This window comes from Syngnathus scovelli, chromosome 9, assembly GCF_024217435.2.
Source record: "Syngnathus scovelli strain Florida chromosome 9, RoL_Ssco_1.2, whole genome shotgun sequence".
Lineage (NCBI taxonomy): Eukaryota > Metazoa > Chordata > Actinopteri > Syngnathiformes > Syngnathidae > Syngnathus > Syngnathus scovelli.
In genome coordinates this window covers 10,351,661-10,366,483 of record NC_090855.1, presented here as the reverse complement: position 1 = coordinate 10,366,483, position 14,823 = coordinate 10,351,661, and the positions used below count along the sequence as shown (strand labels likewise).

The 14,823-nt window shown below is 39.2% G+C and overlaps 1 protein-coding gene across 1 annotated transcript in view; it reads left to right on the top strand.

Moving 5' to 3' along the window:
• znf407 (zinc finger protein 407) overlaps nucleotides 1–14,823 on the top strand; it is a 113,473-nt gene that overhangs the window by 44,588 nt on the left and 54,062 nt on the right. The window contains exon 5 of the mRNA XM_049729504.2: nucleotides 9,004–9,078. Coding sequence (XP_049585461.1) covers nucleotides 9,004–9,078 — 75 coding nt within the window. The remainder of the gene's footprint in view (nucleotides 1–9,003; nucleotides 9,079–14,823) is intronic.

Below are 14,823 nucleotides of genomic sequence, written 5' to 3'. Positions count from 1 at the left end.
TCCCTTTCTTTTCTCTCATCCATCATTTTAGCCTTCTTTTTTCACTCTCTTTTTCATACATTTAATTTGATCTCAGAGGATAGGCAGATAGTGTACAGTAAACAGACTGAATAAATCATAGGTCTATTTCCCCCCCCTCTATTTTAAGTGGGGGTGTCTTAAGGCTAGTGTTGGTTTTTATCCTCAGGAGGAATAAGAAGGGGGGGGGGGGGGGGCTTGCTGCTATAAAAGGACCCAAGTGTAGTTTAATCTGCCCAGTGGGGGGCAATGAAAGGTTGGAGGTGGAGTTTGGGGTGATAGTGACCTCACCAGGCACTGATATGTAAGAAATTCTTTTGGGTGACTAATTCATTTGAATATCTTAGTCTTTTGGTAAAAGATTATCTAAAGATTATCATTGTAATCATTCATAAACCTCCTCCATCCTCCTCCATACCGTTAGTCCCCATGGGGGTCGCAAGCGTGCAGGAGCCTATCCCAGCAGTCATCACACAGAGACAAAACAACCATCCTCACTGGCACTCACACCTACGGGCAATTTGGAGCGCTCAGTCAACCTACCATGCATGTTTTTGTACAGTGTGAGGAAACCGGAGTTCCCGGAGAAATCCCACGCAGGCACGGGGAGAACATGCAAACTCCACACAGGGAGGGCTGAAGGTGGAATCAAACCTGCATCCTCTGAACTGTGAGGTGGATGTGTTAACCAGTGCGCCAGCATGCCACCCCTCATTTATAAACCTCTGAAACAAAAGTACAAATTTATGACATATAACACAGCCAGCCACGTGCGATCATGAATCATCATCTGTTTCAGATATTTTAACTTTCAAAAACCCCAAAAAGTAAACATGCTGTGCAGTAAGGATGAAGAAGAATGTCACATCTTCAACATGCAATCCAAAAAATAAAACAATTTAAGTGTGGTCTAATAAATTAATTAGTTATCTAACTTTCTGATTAAATGTTAAATTTTTTGGGGGGGTCTGAAAAAGATTGCATGGTTAAATTTTTTTGGGATGAATTGATCTAGTGCAGGTGTTTCGCCGTTGCCATTGCACAACATGTTATTTCAGAATTTATACACCTGGAAAGACAGCTATAAACACAAGGAAACGTGAATTACAAATTACTTCACATCATAGAAATTGTGCTGCAAGCTTTTTAAAATACCAATGCTGCCAGAGCGGCACTTTGTAATTTATCCTTTCACGGCTGTTAGCCGTGCTGCACCACTGTGATTTATTTGGTATAAGAGGAGTTTTGTTTAGAGAGATAATGAGCAGGACTTCTCTTTTAATGATTTAACATGGCACAGTGGAGAGGAGAGGGAGAAAAGCGCATATATTTTTCATACCTTTAACTGCTCTGCAGAGAGTTTAGAAAGGAAGGAAAACTGGAGATACATTAGCAATAGTGGCTAACCCCCTTTAACAACCAGCTTCTTAAAATCATTTCCCTAAAAAAAAAAAAAATGTGGATTTTCACATACCAGCAACACAAGGAATTGTAAGGGTACAATTACCATCCTACTGTGGCAAAATAAAAATCAACGAGTTGTATTTAGAGAGATGCTCGTGTGAATTCTGGCTATTGTCATGATACCCTTTTACCTGAGCTATGAATGTGCTAATCTCAACGCATCCCTAATAATAAACATAATACATTAACAGTAAAATATGTCTCTACCTCTACCTCGTTCATTATACAGCTCCCCTTTCATCTGAGACAAAGGACAGCAATATTCAGCACATTTCAAGATTTGAATACCAAATGAAAACTGTTAATTAGGAAATATAATGAAGTTGAGTAGCCTGATATTCACTATTACTACGACTCTTTGAGCTTTAGGCTTCGCAACCCTAAAACTGCCATCGGCGCATCATCATTTCTTCAATAATAAATAATTAATCAATCGCTATTCTCGTGAAAAATACAATGCGCTGTTGGGAGGAAACATCTTTTTTATTTGATTTCACTTTTATATATTTTTTTGCCCCCCCATAGCTTGGAAATATCTTGTTTCATCTCACATTAGGGTCTGCACTGCACACATACAGGTGGAACTTGCTCTGCCTCTAAATGATCCTTTAATGGAACAGTGTGCACTGGAGCTGTCAACTCGATGGGGCGCTGCCACCGCCAATGAGAACTTTGCCTCAATCAATCCGTCAAGCCCCATCACCTGCCTCAGCAGATCATCCAAACACCCCTTTGGTGAAGCAAAGTGAGCTTTTAATGTACCTCATCTTAGAGTAGTAGGACACATACACACGTGTGCATGCACATGGCTACGCACTCAAAAATGGAGCGTCAGAAATGGTGTCTGTTTCATTCAGATACTTGACATTGATCAGTCATCAAGGAAACACTCCCTTTTATTTTTTATGAAGATCACGTTAGAGTAGATCAAGTGCTTGCTTCGCAACAGCGCTGGGGGGGAAAAAAACAAAATCAATTTGACTGTTTTATTTATTTATTTCCTCCCCCTATATCTGTTACATGATTGGGATGTCTCTGTTAGCGGAGCTCTTAAGGGCCGAGCGATATTGATGCAAAGTCACCTCTTGCTTCTGTTAAGCTAAATGACATTGCTCTTCTTGTCAATTTACATTTGATGCAACTTGTCCATCAATTTCATCCTGGTGTTTTATAAGATTATTCAAGTTTTATTCTCATTGAACAGGATTAGGGATGTCGGGTGAAACAGTACTTCACTCGTGACATTATACTATTTATTCCATTACAGGATTATATATTTTTTCGTCATGTGACTTTTCTTTCTTTATTTTTAATCATCTTTTTATCACTTCAACTGTATTTGAAAATATGATACTGCACTTTCTTCTCATTCTGTGCTACTAGAACCCAGCTATCAAACATTTGAAAGTCGAAACTTGGTAGAATCCGTACTTTCTCAGTCCTGGTTCTTGAGTTCTACTGTCATGAGACACTGACTGTCTATCAACAAATGTCTTATCTTTCGTCTTCTTGTTCCTGTCTGTTTATATGTTTGTCTGACATCTCAGTGCTGCAGGCTTGCTGTCAGCCAAGTGTCACTTTCTGTTCTTCTGTCAAATCACTTGCCTGTCAAAGCTACTCAGATGAGACATGTCTTCGTACTGTAGCTCCAATGTTTCTACTTTTAGAGGATGGGTTGTAAAAGAAAGGAGCAATCATTTGCTTTCATTTATTCGGGAAATGGGCATTTGAGCAGTAAATAATAATTCAAAAATAATCATTTCGTAAATAATCATTCATTTACAAGCATAACTATTTGGATTTTTTGATTGTATGTGTGAGGACCATACTTCAAGTCAGAACAGGTTGGCAGCTCCATATGTCAAGTGCGTTGATATAACTTGTGGTTTGATCGTACTCTTTGACAAACTCATCAGCCTAACTAATAAAAAATGGAAATCCACAGCATGTTCCTCTGTTTGATATGTTTTATGAAGAGCCCTCGTAACCCTGGCCATGTTGGGTTACTGGCATGTTCGAGGTACTTGCACAGAAGACAATAAATTAAATTTTGCCAAGGTTCACACCCTGGAAAACACTGCAACCATGTCCGACAAAATAAAGAGCTTTCAATAACTTCATCCTAAACATGTTTACATGGAACATCCAAAGTTTGAAAACAATCAGATAAAATCTCGAGGCGGAGTTTGTCAAAATATGACCTCAATAAATGTGCAGAAATGAGCCAAAATTGTACTTTAAAATACTCATAACTCACTTCCTGAACAGCATTTGCTATTTTTGTAATTGTAAAATTGTAAAATGGATTCTTAGCATTAAAAAAAGAGCTCTATAAGTATAAGTTGTTTTTCCAAAATGCTCTAATGGCTAAATAAGTCGGTGATGCGTGTCGAAGCACCTCTATCAATTTTTTTCTATATCCTCGTTAATTACTGTATTTTTTTTTTTACTTGATAACATTTTTAAAAGATTTATTGTCAAGATGAGATTTGCCAGATAGAATGCTTCCAGGCTCGTTAACGAAGACCATATTTTTCTTTCGTAAAGACCCTGCCCTTCATAAACAAGTAATAACCGGGCAGCTGAAGACGGTAAGGTGAGCTTACATGAACGCATGCAGAATTGATGATAAAGTACGTATGTCAGCGATAAAAAAAAAAAAGACAATATATCAACATAAATGGGAGTAACAGTTTAATGTGACTGCAAAGTCTTATGGGGTAGTAAAACAGCAATGCAGATCAAGATAGTTTGCCATGTCAGAAAAAGATGGACGTCAAGGTATTTTTGAAGTGAGGGAGGAGTGCACTGAGGAAAACTACCTGCTGCTGATAGCAGTCTGAGTCAGTGAGGGATGGAGGGCGATCCAGCTGTGACATTAACGCAGCAGGTGGAGGCCATCATTAGGGCAGGCACAGGGGGCCGTGGTGTAGTAGACCATTTCACAATTTGTCTGTGGGTTTGGTGCATCTCCTCAAAATTCGCTGCAGTCCATTGCCAGAACTCTTTTTGGTCCCGTATTTCTCCCATCGTGACACATCTGTAGTTTTAAGCCAAAGTTCGACATCTTCACTGGAAAGGGAATGAGTCGTTGCTCCATCTGGCAGCTCTTGCATATGTCTTTAAACCAAAGGATTTAATCAAATTTGTCTTGCATACCAAAACAAGGTCACAGGCCTAATGTACATATAAGTATATCAACTGGTATTTATTATGGGCAGAATAGCTTGGGAATTATCAAGGAAGTTTTTTTAATCTTTATTTTTGCTCCTCTTGGGGAGACATTGGGTCTGAGGCAACTGATAAGCATTCTCAGTTTTTCATTCCAAGTGTTTAGATCTGAATCTGAGGTACAACTTAGCAGAAGAAGTACCTAAAGTTTCAATACGTCTGGTTTTCATTTGAGTAAAAATTTTCAAACGTGTGTTGTATTTTGCTGCCCTGGTCTGTTTTACATTGGTTAACAAAAGACAATCCACTATGAGCTTCAGCTTTTCCCCGTGAAGGCTGCATGGGTATTATCTTGAGGTGTAACCAACACAAAACTAGGTGTCAGTGGGTGGAAAAAAAGTAATTGGAAGGATGAGAGCAGATGGAAGTCTATCAGAGCAACCATTACAACAATTTGGAATAGCCCGAAGAGGAAAGAAGACACTGATTTATTAATTAAAGTCTAACATGTAGACCATTGACTTTTGGAACTTAAAAAAAAAATCCCTGAAGTCAAGTCATATGTCCACCAATGAAAGGAAGTTACTATTATCTGACCGATTTCTGAACTTCTGCTCCAAGTCATCAAACGAGTTGGTATATTATTCTACTGTGTCTGATCGAGCACTATGGCGGCATGCCTTGTGCGGAGAGTTTACGCCAATTGGGGGCGAGACAATATGTCTAAGCCAAGTGTTCCTTGGGGCCTTTTCTTAGATCTTACATGGCTTCCAGACCTGTAGATGGGCCTATCGAGGAACACCATTAGTCAAATGAAGTTGTTTGTATCAAATATTGACACGTTATCTCTTCATCGTTAGCCGGTGGGAGGGAAAAGAGAGAGAAAGATTGTAAGTGTGGGTAATTGAGCCGTGTCTCCCAAGCTTATCGGTAAAGCTCCGGCACGTCACGGACCTAACGAGCTGTGGCGCGGCGATTAGTCTGAAGGGAAAGTCGAACGTGAAACACCACGGCCTCTGTCTTCCTTTTTCTTTTCTTTTTTCCGTATCTGCTATGGATATTATGAGCCTCCCTGGAGGGCATAGGCACAGCCTTATTAGCTCATTTCACGGGGAGGGGGGGGGGGAGAATTGATACGAATGAAAGGCGTTTTAAAGTATCCCTTTGTTACAATAACCATCAAGGCTGATGGTTCAGGTTGATGATGCAGCCCAAGGCATCGGCACGACAAGCTGAGGCCTTGACCTGGATGCCAGAGAAACCTGACATATATAAAGCAGGGGGATTGATTGACGAATCAATGAAAAACCTATTTCCCTTTAAACACGTGTATTATGGGATCAATGATATAGTTTGCAGTGATGTTTGTAATTGTGTGTAATTGGATGCTTAGGATCAAATTATTTGTATATCGATCAGTTTATTTATTATTATTATTATTATTATTGTTATTATTGTTAATTATTAACCATTTCTGTTTTCAAACAGCATGTGACTGTGTGTAGTTTGAGTGAGGAGCATCCTCAGGGCATTACCCGTCCGTCTTACTCACAGTATTCTGAGATCAATCTAGTAGAAAAAATGCCAGTTTGATTTGTACCCCTCGCTATCAAGGACTGCTAATTAAAATCATATTTTGCATATAACTTGTCTTTCATGCACATATGTAAATTGCCCCGTTGCCTTTCAGCGCTCTGTAATTAGGTTTATGAAGGACAGCTGTAATACATAATTAACAGCGATGTTTGCAAATTTCTTTTTTTCTCTTCACTTCTAAACACGACGACTTAAACAAGCACATCACATACAAACACAAACAACTTTAAGCTTTCTCAAGGCCTTGCTTTTCTTTCAATTTTTATTGATGCATCAACAGCACCTGCTCTCAAAAACATTAATTATGCTTAATTATGCTTGTGTTTTTGTCGTTATTTTAAGTGGCTATAAAATTATCTACAGACACCTGCTCCTGTTCCAGTTTTTTGTTAAATGAAAAAAGGAGACAAAGATATCCATCCATCCATTTTCTGAACCGCTTAGTCCCCACGGGGGTCGCGGGCGTGCTGGAGCCTATCCCAGCCGTCATCGGGCAGTAGGCGGGGGACACCCTGAACCGGTTGCCAGCCAATCGCAGGGCACACAGAGACAAACAATCATTCGCACTCGCACTCACACCTAGGGACAATTTGGAGTGATCAATCGGCCTACCAAGCATGTTTTTGGGATGTGGGAGGAAACCGGAGTGCCCGGAGAAAACCCACGCGGGCTCGGGGAGAACATGCAAACTCCGCACAGGGAGGGCCGGAGGTGGAATCGAACCCGCACCCTCCTAACTGTGAGGCGGACGTGCTACCCAGTGCGCCACCGAGCCGCCCGAGACAAAGATATATCAATTTTAAACTTCCCTTCATCTAATAATGCTTTCTGTAGAATTCAGTTGAAATATATATATATGTGTATATATATAAGGGGGAAGTAAACATAAAAAACTGACAACTGTCCATTTTATTACCGTATTTTCCGCACTATAAGGCGCACTGGATTTATAATCATAAAGCGCACCTTCAATGAATGGCCCATTTTAAAACTTTGTCCATATATAAGGCGCATAGAATAAATAACTCAACGTTACTCAAACGGTAATGCAATCACAATGTAGTAACACTCAAAATAGTAAAAACAATAACAATATATCATTAACTCAACGTCAAATTAGCCCTCATCCACGAATCCATATTGGTCCATATATAAAGCGCACCGAATTATAAGGCACACTGTTGGCTTTTGAGAAAATTTGAGGTTTTTAGGTGCGCCTTATAGTGCGGAAAATATGGTATCTGTTACAATCTGTTCTTCCTAATTCTTTTTCTGTTTTTTTGTATTGAACATTTCAGCAATTGTATTTTCTATTCATATTGATCATGTGTCTATTACATTACATATTGATAGGTTGCTGTTGCTCAGCCCTAAATGAAAGCATTATTATCATCATTTATATTTTTACTATGTGGAGGTTGTCACACACAAACACAAATTATCTGGGTGAAAGGTGTTTTCCATGTACCCACTTCACAGCAGGGATCTGTGATCTCCCTGGCCGACGTTACATCATCCTTCTTGCAGTTCCTTAAAACATACTTGGTACGTTTTGATCTTCTGCATGGACCTCAGCCTCTCCTGCTCTAAGTGTATTACGAGACGAGTCACTTTCATTGGCAGGATAGCAAGTCGGCTGTCTTCACGCCCACAATGGTACAAGCGCCAGTTCCTAACTGTGCACGTCTGTGAGAATAGCAAAAGAAAGAAAACTCCACCAATGTGCACTCTAAAGTTAGACCGTGTTTTGCGCTAGACTCATTAGGATCCTTGGGACTCTTAAGTTTCTCTGTAGGGAGTATGCGAGACTAAGTCAGAGTCACTCTCCTAGATTGACTTTGAGGCAACATTCTAAGTAGATTGAGTTAGAAAAAGATTGAGAAAATGTAGCGTCATTATCATGAAGGAATACAGTGGAACATTTTGAATATTTATAGTGGTGTTAGCATTTGCCTCAAGGGCATCGAGGATGGTCCATGTTGGCGGGGACATAGCTTTGTGTGTGTTCGTGTGTGTGATACTCGTTAGTCTTCTCAATCTGACATAGTGACATAAATGGTGAAATAACCATGTTTTTTTTCTCTTTGATAGACGCGTTCCCAGTGGCAAAACACACTAATTTGCTGTGGGGAAAAAATTAGAATGATGAACATCAAGTTAGAAAAGTAGGAAGTGAAAAGAATTGTACAGAAGGGGACCTGAGTTTTTGCAGCGACAGTTGTGACCGCATGACTTGGTTTCTTTTAGCACTCCATCCTCCATTGTTAGATGTGGCTGTTGTCTATTTGTTCCACAATAATTGGAAATGATGAGTGCTAAATGAAAAGGCCATAGGATGAATCATTGTGGGAGCAGCTTGAATGTTTGAGTATTTAAGTCTTGACATCTATTCATTATATTTCCATGTGCTGTTTTGGAGACACAATAAATCCAGGAAAGTAAGAACAAGCTGCTTGTTTTTGGAAATTCCAGCCCTCCATGATTATTTTCCTTTTCATCTCGTTTTTTTTTTTTTTTTTGTACTGTTTGCTTTTTGGTTGTACTCCACATACACAAGTATTTGGGTATGTTTTATTTGTGCACAGTCCTTTAACATTTCAATGCACAAGATGTGATACCATTTGTTAAAAAAGAAACTTTGTTTGGAATAAAAAGACTGATCATTATAATTTCACTTAGTATGCGCTCAGGTATAAAATAATCCATTGAGATTGCTATGTGGTTGACTCCTGCTCTCTTTGTTTGTTAATACAGATGGGCTTTTGTGATGAAGAAACACCTCAGCACCCACCTACTTGGCAAACATGGAATTGGCCAACGTAAAGAGAGGTAAAGTCTGCAACTTCTTATATTTCCACAGTGATTCAATTGAATATTTTCCATTGTATCATGAAATTTGTTTTGGGAGCCTTAAAAACATGCAGTTGCCCAATTACAAACAAATATACCAGCATTATTTTAAGGTTGATTTTACAGAAGTTTGCATTTTTGCATGTTTTCACTCTTTTGTGCACAGCATATGTAGAGAATAAGCATGGGTGCCTTTCATGTGCAGGTGAACAACAATCATAAGGGCTCTTTAAACCTATCAGGCACAAGTTGTCACCATTTTTCCAACAATCCTGCAGATGTTTTATCTCTCCTCATTAATTAACTATCACATTTTCAACAGCTTAATTAGAAGAAAACCACTGGGGCGGGCTTATTGAGTGGAACAAATTTGGTAAATGTAAGAGAATAAATGTATGAAAGGAGGATGACAATTACAAACGGAAAATTGTATGACAAAAAAAGAAAGACAGAAAGAAAGTGTAGGTGTGTGTGTTTTGTGGGGAGAAGCAAATGGCGGAAATGCTTTATGCTGGTTGGCAGTGGAGAGATGGAATGGGACAGTGTTAGAGAGGTAGTTTCATCTGGTGACCTAATATTTTTAGAATGCTGGGGAGAACTGTTAGTCAAAGAATAAGTTGTACAGCAGGAAGACACCAGGTTTGCCATCGGGTGACACTTGACTTTACAGTCAGTTTGTTGAAGTAGCATATTATTATGAATGTGAATAAAAATGATGAATAGTTTTCAGCATTATCAGCAAACAGAATAATATAATAGTAAAAAGTGTAGTGTGCACGGGAGAAGTAGTAAGGTAAATACAGGATGATTCAGGAAGAAAACCTGTCTGATGCTACAAAAGGGTAGTAGATTTATTTTCCAAGAAGGCAATGACCCTAAACATTAAACCTAAGCTACTACGGAATGGTTTGATCAAAAGAGTTTTAGAATGGGCCAGTACAGCCCGGACCGTAATCTCATTAAGCATCTGTGGTAAGACTGAAAATTGGAGAGCACCTCCATCCAATTTTGAATGTTCCAAAAATTTCACAATTATGTGGTGCTTTGTATTGATCCGTCATTTTACATCTCAGTAGAAACCCTTTGAGGTTCTAAAGTGGGAAAATGTGAATAAGTCTAAGTGTTATGCATACGGTTTCAACACACTATTTACCGGAGCCATTTGAAGAATCCAATAAAATAATTTAGTATACTTTGAGTAGTGTACAGTCCTGACGAAGAAAAGAGAATCAAATGGGAGGTCGAGTGTAATGGCCGACCAAGACAGACCTGAACATGACAAATTCAAAACGTGTTAACAGACTGGTATTACTTAACCTCTTGACACATGTAGCTTGTTTTTAATAAAAAATATAGCCAAAGGGGTCCTCTGTTACGTTAATTTAGGTCGGGCATGTTGTTGGGCAGCCCAAGGGGTCCGTTTGCTCCACACACATTTCACTTACTCAAACCTGCAAGAACCCTGGTATTATTTTTTACAAATTATTGTGTTAAAAATGCCCCGATCTTTTTCTCGCTGCAATGATGACTTTTGAATTAACTTTTTATATTTTGCTCTACTAAAACGTGATGATTTTGGAGATATGAGAATTCCGCCCAACACCACCGATTTGAACATATATTTTCTGTAGCGGAGCATCCATGCCCCAAATGTAATGGGAAGGGGAGGGTCTATCGTGAGCAGCGAGCAAATTAATCAAATAATGAATGTATGTAAACACTGCGGGTGGCTGCCTGCGACAAATTAATAAGTACTCTGGATTTTTTTTTTTTTTTTTTTCTGTCTCCTTCCCACTTCGGCCGCACCGGCAGTGTGATGCCTCGTCCGCACCCAATACTAGGGCACAGCTCATTAACTGGGGCATGTGCCCAGTAAAAAAAAGTCTGGTGATGCTTTTGCTTAGCGTCCAAGATCATTTAAATATTAGTCATATGTTTGAACTGTTCGGAAGTGACACAACTGGGTCTTCATTTCTGTCATACCACCACTCCTCACTGCAGGCACTGAGCCGAGATAAGGGCTTTTTGTCCTTTTGCATGTATTAACTGTATGTGCACTCTTCTCATGGGAAGCATTCCATGTGTTTGTGTTTTGATGACTTGTGACAGGATGTATCTTGATTTCATTTCAAAGAGAGAATTACAGTACAATTTTACTGTTGAAATTGCTCAGGACAATGAAGTAGGTGACTACTTCATTTAGGATCTTTTTCATATTGCCGCGATGCAATTCATATTTAAAATATGTAGTCAATTAAATCGAAACACCTATGATTTACTGGTAGGGGGCATTAAATGGCGCACCCGCGTGTGTGCATCTAACCGGATGCACATTTGTGTGAAAGCAAAGGCACGTGTAAGTGAGTCCTCGTTTGAAAAAAGTGAGGGGAGTGGCTCATGGGAGAATGACTGACAGCAGCAACCTTGACTCAATTGCTTGTAATTAGTCTTTCAAAACAGGGTGCCTAAAGACAACTGGCCTGTCTCGCATACTTGTTTTCACAGGTAATTGTTAAAACGCCAGTAATTTTCATGCTTGTTATAATAAACCGCTTAAACTAATACACTCATCATTTTTAAAACAGGGGCTGCTGACAGCCCAAAAGAAAGAAATATTTATTTAACTTTTTTTTTTGGGGGGGGCTATAATGATTTCACTGTTTTAGAGATGTGTAATTGCTACAGCCTGCAAAGTTTGGTTAGCATTTGACGCTGCTGTAGTTTACAGTTATCTTAACAGCCAGTTATGGTGGGGAAATAATGATTACACAACTTGGTTATAGCGAAAAGAAAATGGCTTAATACGAAATCAGGGGTTCATATAACAATTTTGGACTGGTTCTCAAATTACCAACAGAGGGTGTTGCTTAGTGCTTCTTTTGCTTCTTTTCCACCCACTGACCTCACTGGATGATTTTTTTTAAGACTCAGTATTGGACCAAGTGATCAGCTGATTTGGTAGTAGTGTCGTGGTCCCCAAATCTCTTTTTACACCACGGACTGTTTTTACGTCTATGTTAAGAAGACATTATATATATATATATATACATATATGGGAGTGAGTGTGGGGTGAAATCCTATCAAGATTTTTTTTCCATATCAGTTCAAATCTAGACTGTAATTTATGTACGACTAGTGTTCATTTTGTCAGACATTTTTAAATTTAATTGTAGTCGACTATTAGTCAAGAATTTTAGTCTTTATTTTGGTCCAAGAAAGCATAATTTTATTCACCTTGTTTTAGTCTAGTTTCAGTAAGTGTAAACGTATCAAAGCATAGTTGACCGACTAGGATAACATATCTCATTTACATCATTTTCTACATTTTCATCTTGTCTTCATTTGTCAACGAAATTGCATACTGATTTCATCCCAGTTATTGTTTATGAATTGATTTTTTTTTTTCTCGTCTCCTTTAGTCCAATTTTTGTCCGGTGAAAGGTATGTGATGGCAAAAACATTTTCATCCAGTTTTCACCAAGAAAATTAACAGTAATGCAACCCTTCCTACTTAGTGGGGTCAAGTGGTTGTGCCAGGTCACAATTTGGCTTCGAGCTTGCAGCCACATCCCAGCATGCTTCACAGTACAGCCATATTGACGATGCTGGCCAGATGGGGACACTGGGCAGGAGAATCTTGCCTGGTGTCAGTATGATGATAGCATAGACTAAATAGAGCAGGCCCCACACCAAAAAGTATACATACCCAGAAGTGTATGCAACATTTCTATTTGTGCTGGCTAAGGAAGGGTCTTCGCTGTGTGCTAGGGAGATAAGAGTTGATAAAACAGACTCTAATTTATTATAATAAAGCCTTTCGCTTAATTATTGATAATGAATCTGCTCTTTCATCTTCCTCTTTCTTCCTTCCCTTATCTGCTTGTGTCAGCACTTTGTCTCTCTGTCTTGATGTTGGGTGGTAAGGCGTAGTTACTAGCCACCCAAGGGCAGCAGTCAGTAACATCCCATGCTGCTGGGACCATAAGCAAGTGATTAGTACCACGAAACACTGGCAAGGCAGCAAGAAAATGTTAACTTCAAAGTAACTCACTACGGGATATTAAGCATCGTTAAAGTCTGTTCTTGTTTGTCTCAGCTACGGCATCCAACGCTTATGAAAAGAAAACAGTGTACAGTGAGGGTCATAACAAAACACCATTGCTAACAGCACTATTTTCTTTTGCTGTATGTCTTAGTTTGTGTGTTGAAAATCATGAAGATCAGTTTCCAGAGGTTTCTGCGGCCGCCCCACTGTGGCACTGGCCACGTCTCAGCGACCCCTACCAGACCTTTAGCGTTGTGGGTTGCACGGACAGCGGCTCACTGTTTACCCTACTCAATATTTCATGAAGAATGAGCACTCGCAGAATGAAGGATTGCGCTAATATTGCTGATAAAATTAAGCGATAATTACAATTTGTTAGTTTAAAAGCCATCGCAGTCTATAAAAGTTTGATTACTAGAAAATTAGATGCATTAAGTTTTTATGGCTTGGCTTGTGCCATCACTTGGGAGCGATTTTTATGCACTTGTCATGGGCATATAGTGCAGAATTGTGCAAGATATGTGTGTTTTTGTGGGTACAGTATACTGCTGACACTCTGTAAAACATAAATTCCCACCCCTGTGGTTAAGATCATCATTAGTTAAATAAAACACAGTGCTATCAGTGTTTTAGAACAGCAACAGTGAGAAAAGTACGAAAAATAACCCGTGTAATTTGAAGTAAAGCTGTCGGAGAATACTGTCATCATTTAGCCAATGTTGTCACATGCATTGTCTGGTATTGATATAAATCAAAATATAATCCAGCACCTTGTTACAAGGTGCAGCAGGGCCCTACTGGATCTTATTACGAACAATAGTATACGTTAGTATTGGACAGCTTGTGCCAGAATTGGAAGCCACTTGTCATGTCAAAGTGACATGACCTTGACTCGTGAAATAACCCTACAACAGTAGTTTATCTTCTCACAACAGTGTCTACCTCATCTTCATGGCAGCGGTAAGAACCATCCATCGGACCCTTTAACTTTTGAAGCTGTTCTTGCCTAAATAATTATGGCACCCCTTCCTATAATCCAAGTAACATTACTCAACCAGACAGGAAAAAAAAAATGCACATAGTTCACCGTATCCCGTGGCACAAACCCACGAAGTTCGACTGCACGATGACACAATTGTGAGGTTCACCGGTGATGGTGGTCAGACATTACGCACAGTGGGACTGTGCCAAAACTGGCCTGTTGCCAGCCTGTTTTTCTTCTCGATTGAAACATTAGACTGTCATGGTAGAAATGGATGTTGCCAGGCATCACTAATGAACCAATTAATCAATGAATTAGCCGGGCAGCGATTAAATTAATGCGAACTGGACAGGCAAGTGGCATTCGTGGATATATCCTGGGGAAGGTGATTAACACAAGCATAACAGGCAGCGATTAACAAGCCACTATTAAGTTTGAAGGCTCCTGTCTAGCTATCTACATTATGTATCCAGCCATCATGTTCTATGTAGATTTTGTAGTAGGCTATATAATGGAAAATATAATAATGTCGGATAACAATTCAACAATATACATATTTATTTTAATCTGCATATATTACATCTTTATTTGTATTTAAAAATAATCAAATATTCACCACCCTTTGCTAAATGACATCAATTTGCGTTTAATAATTTTTGGCCCTAATTTACTGTATACATATTGTCATATTATTGGA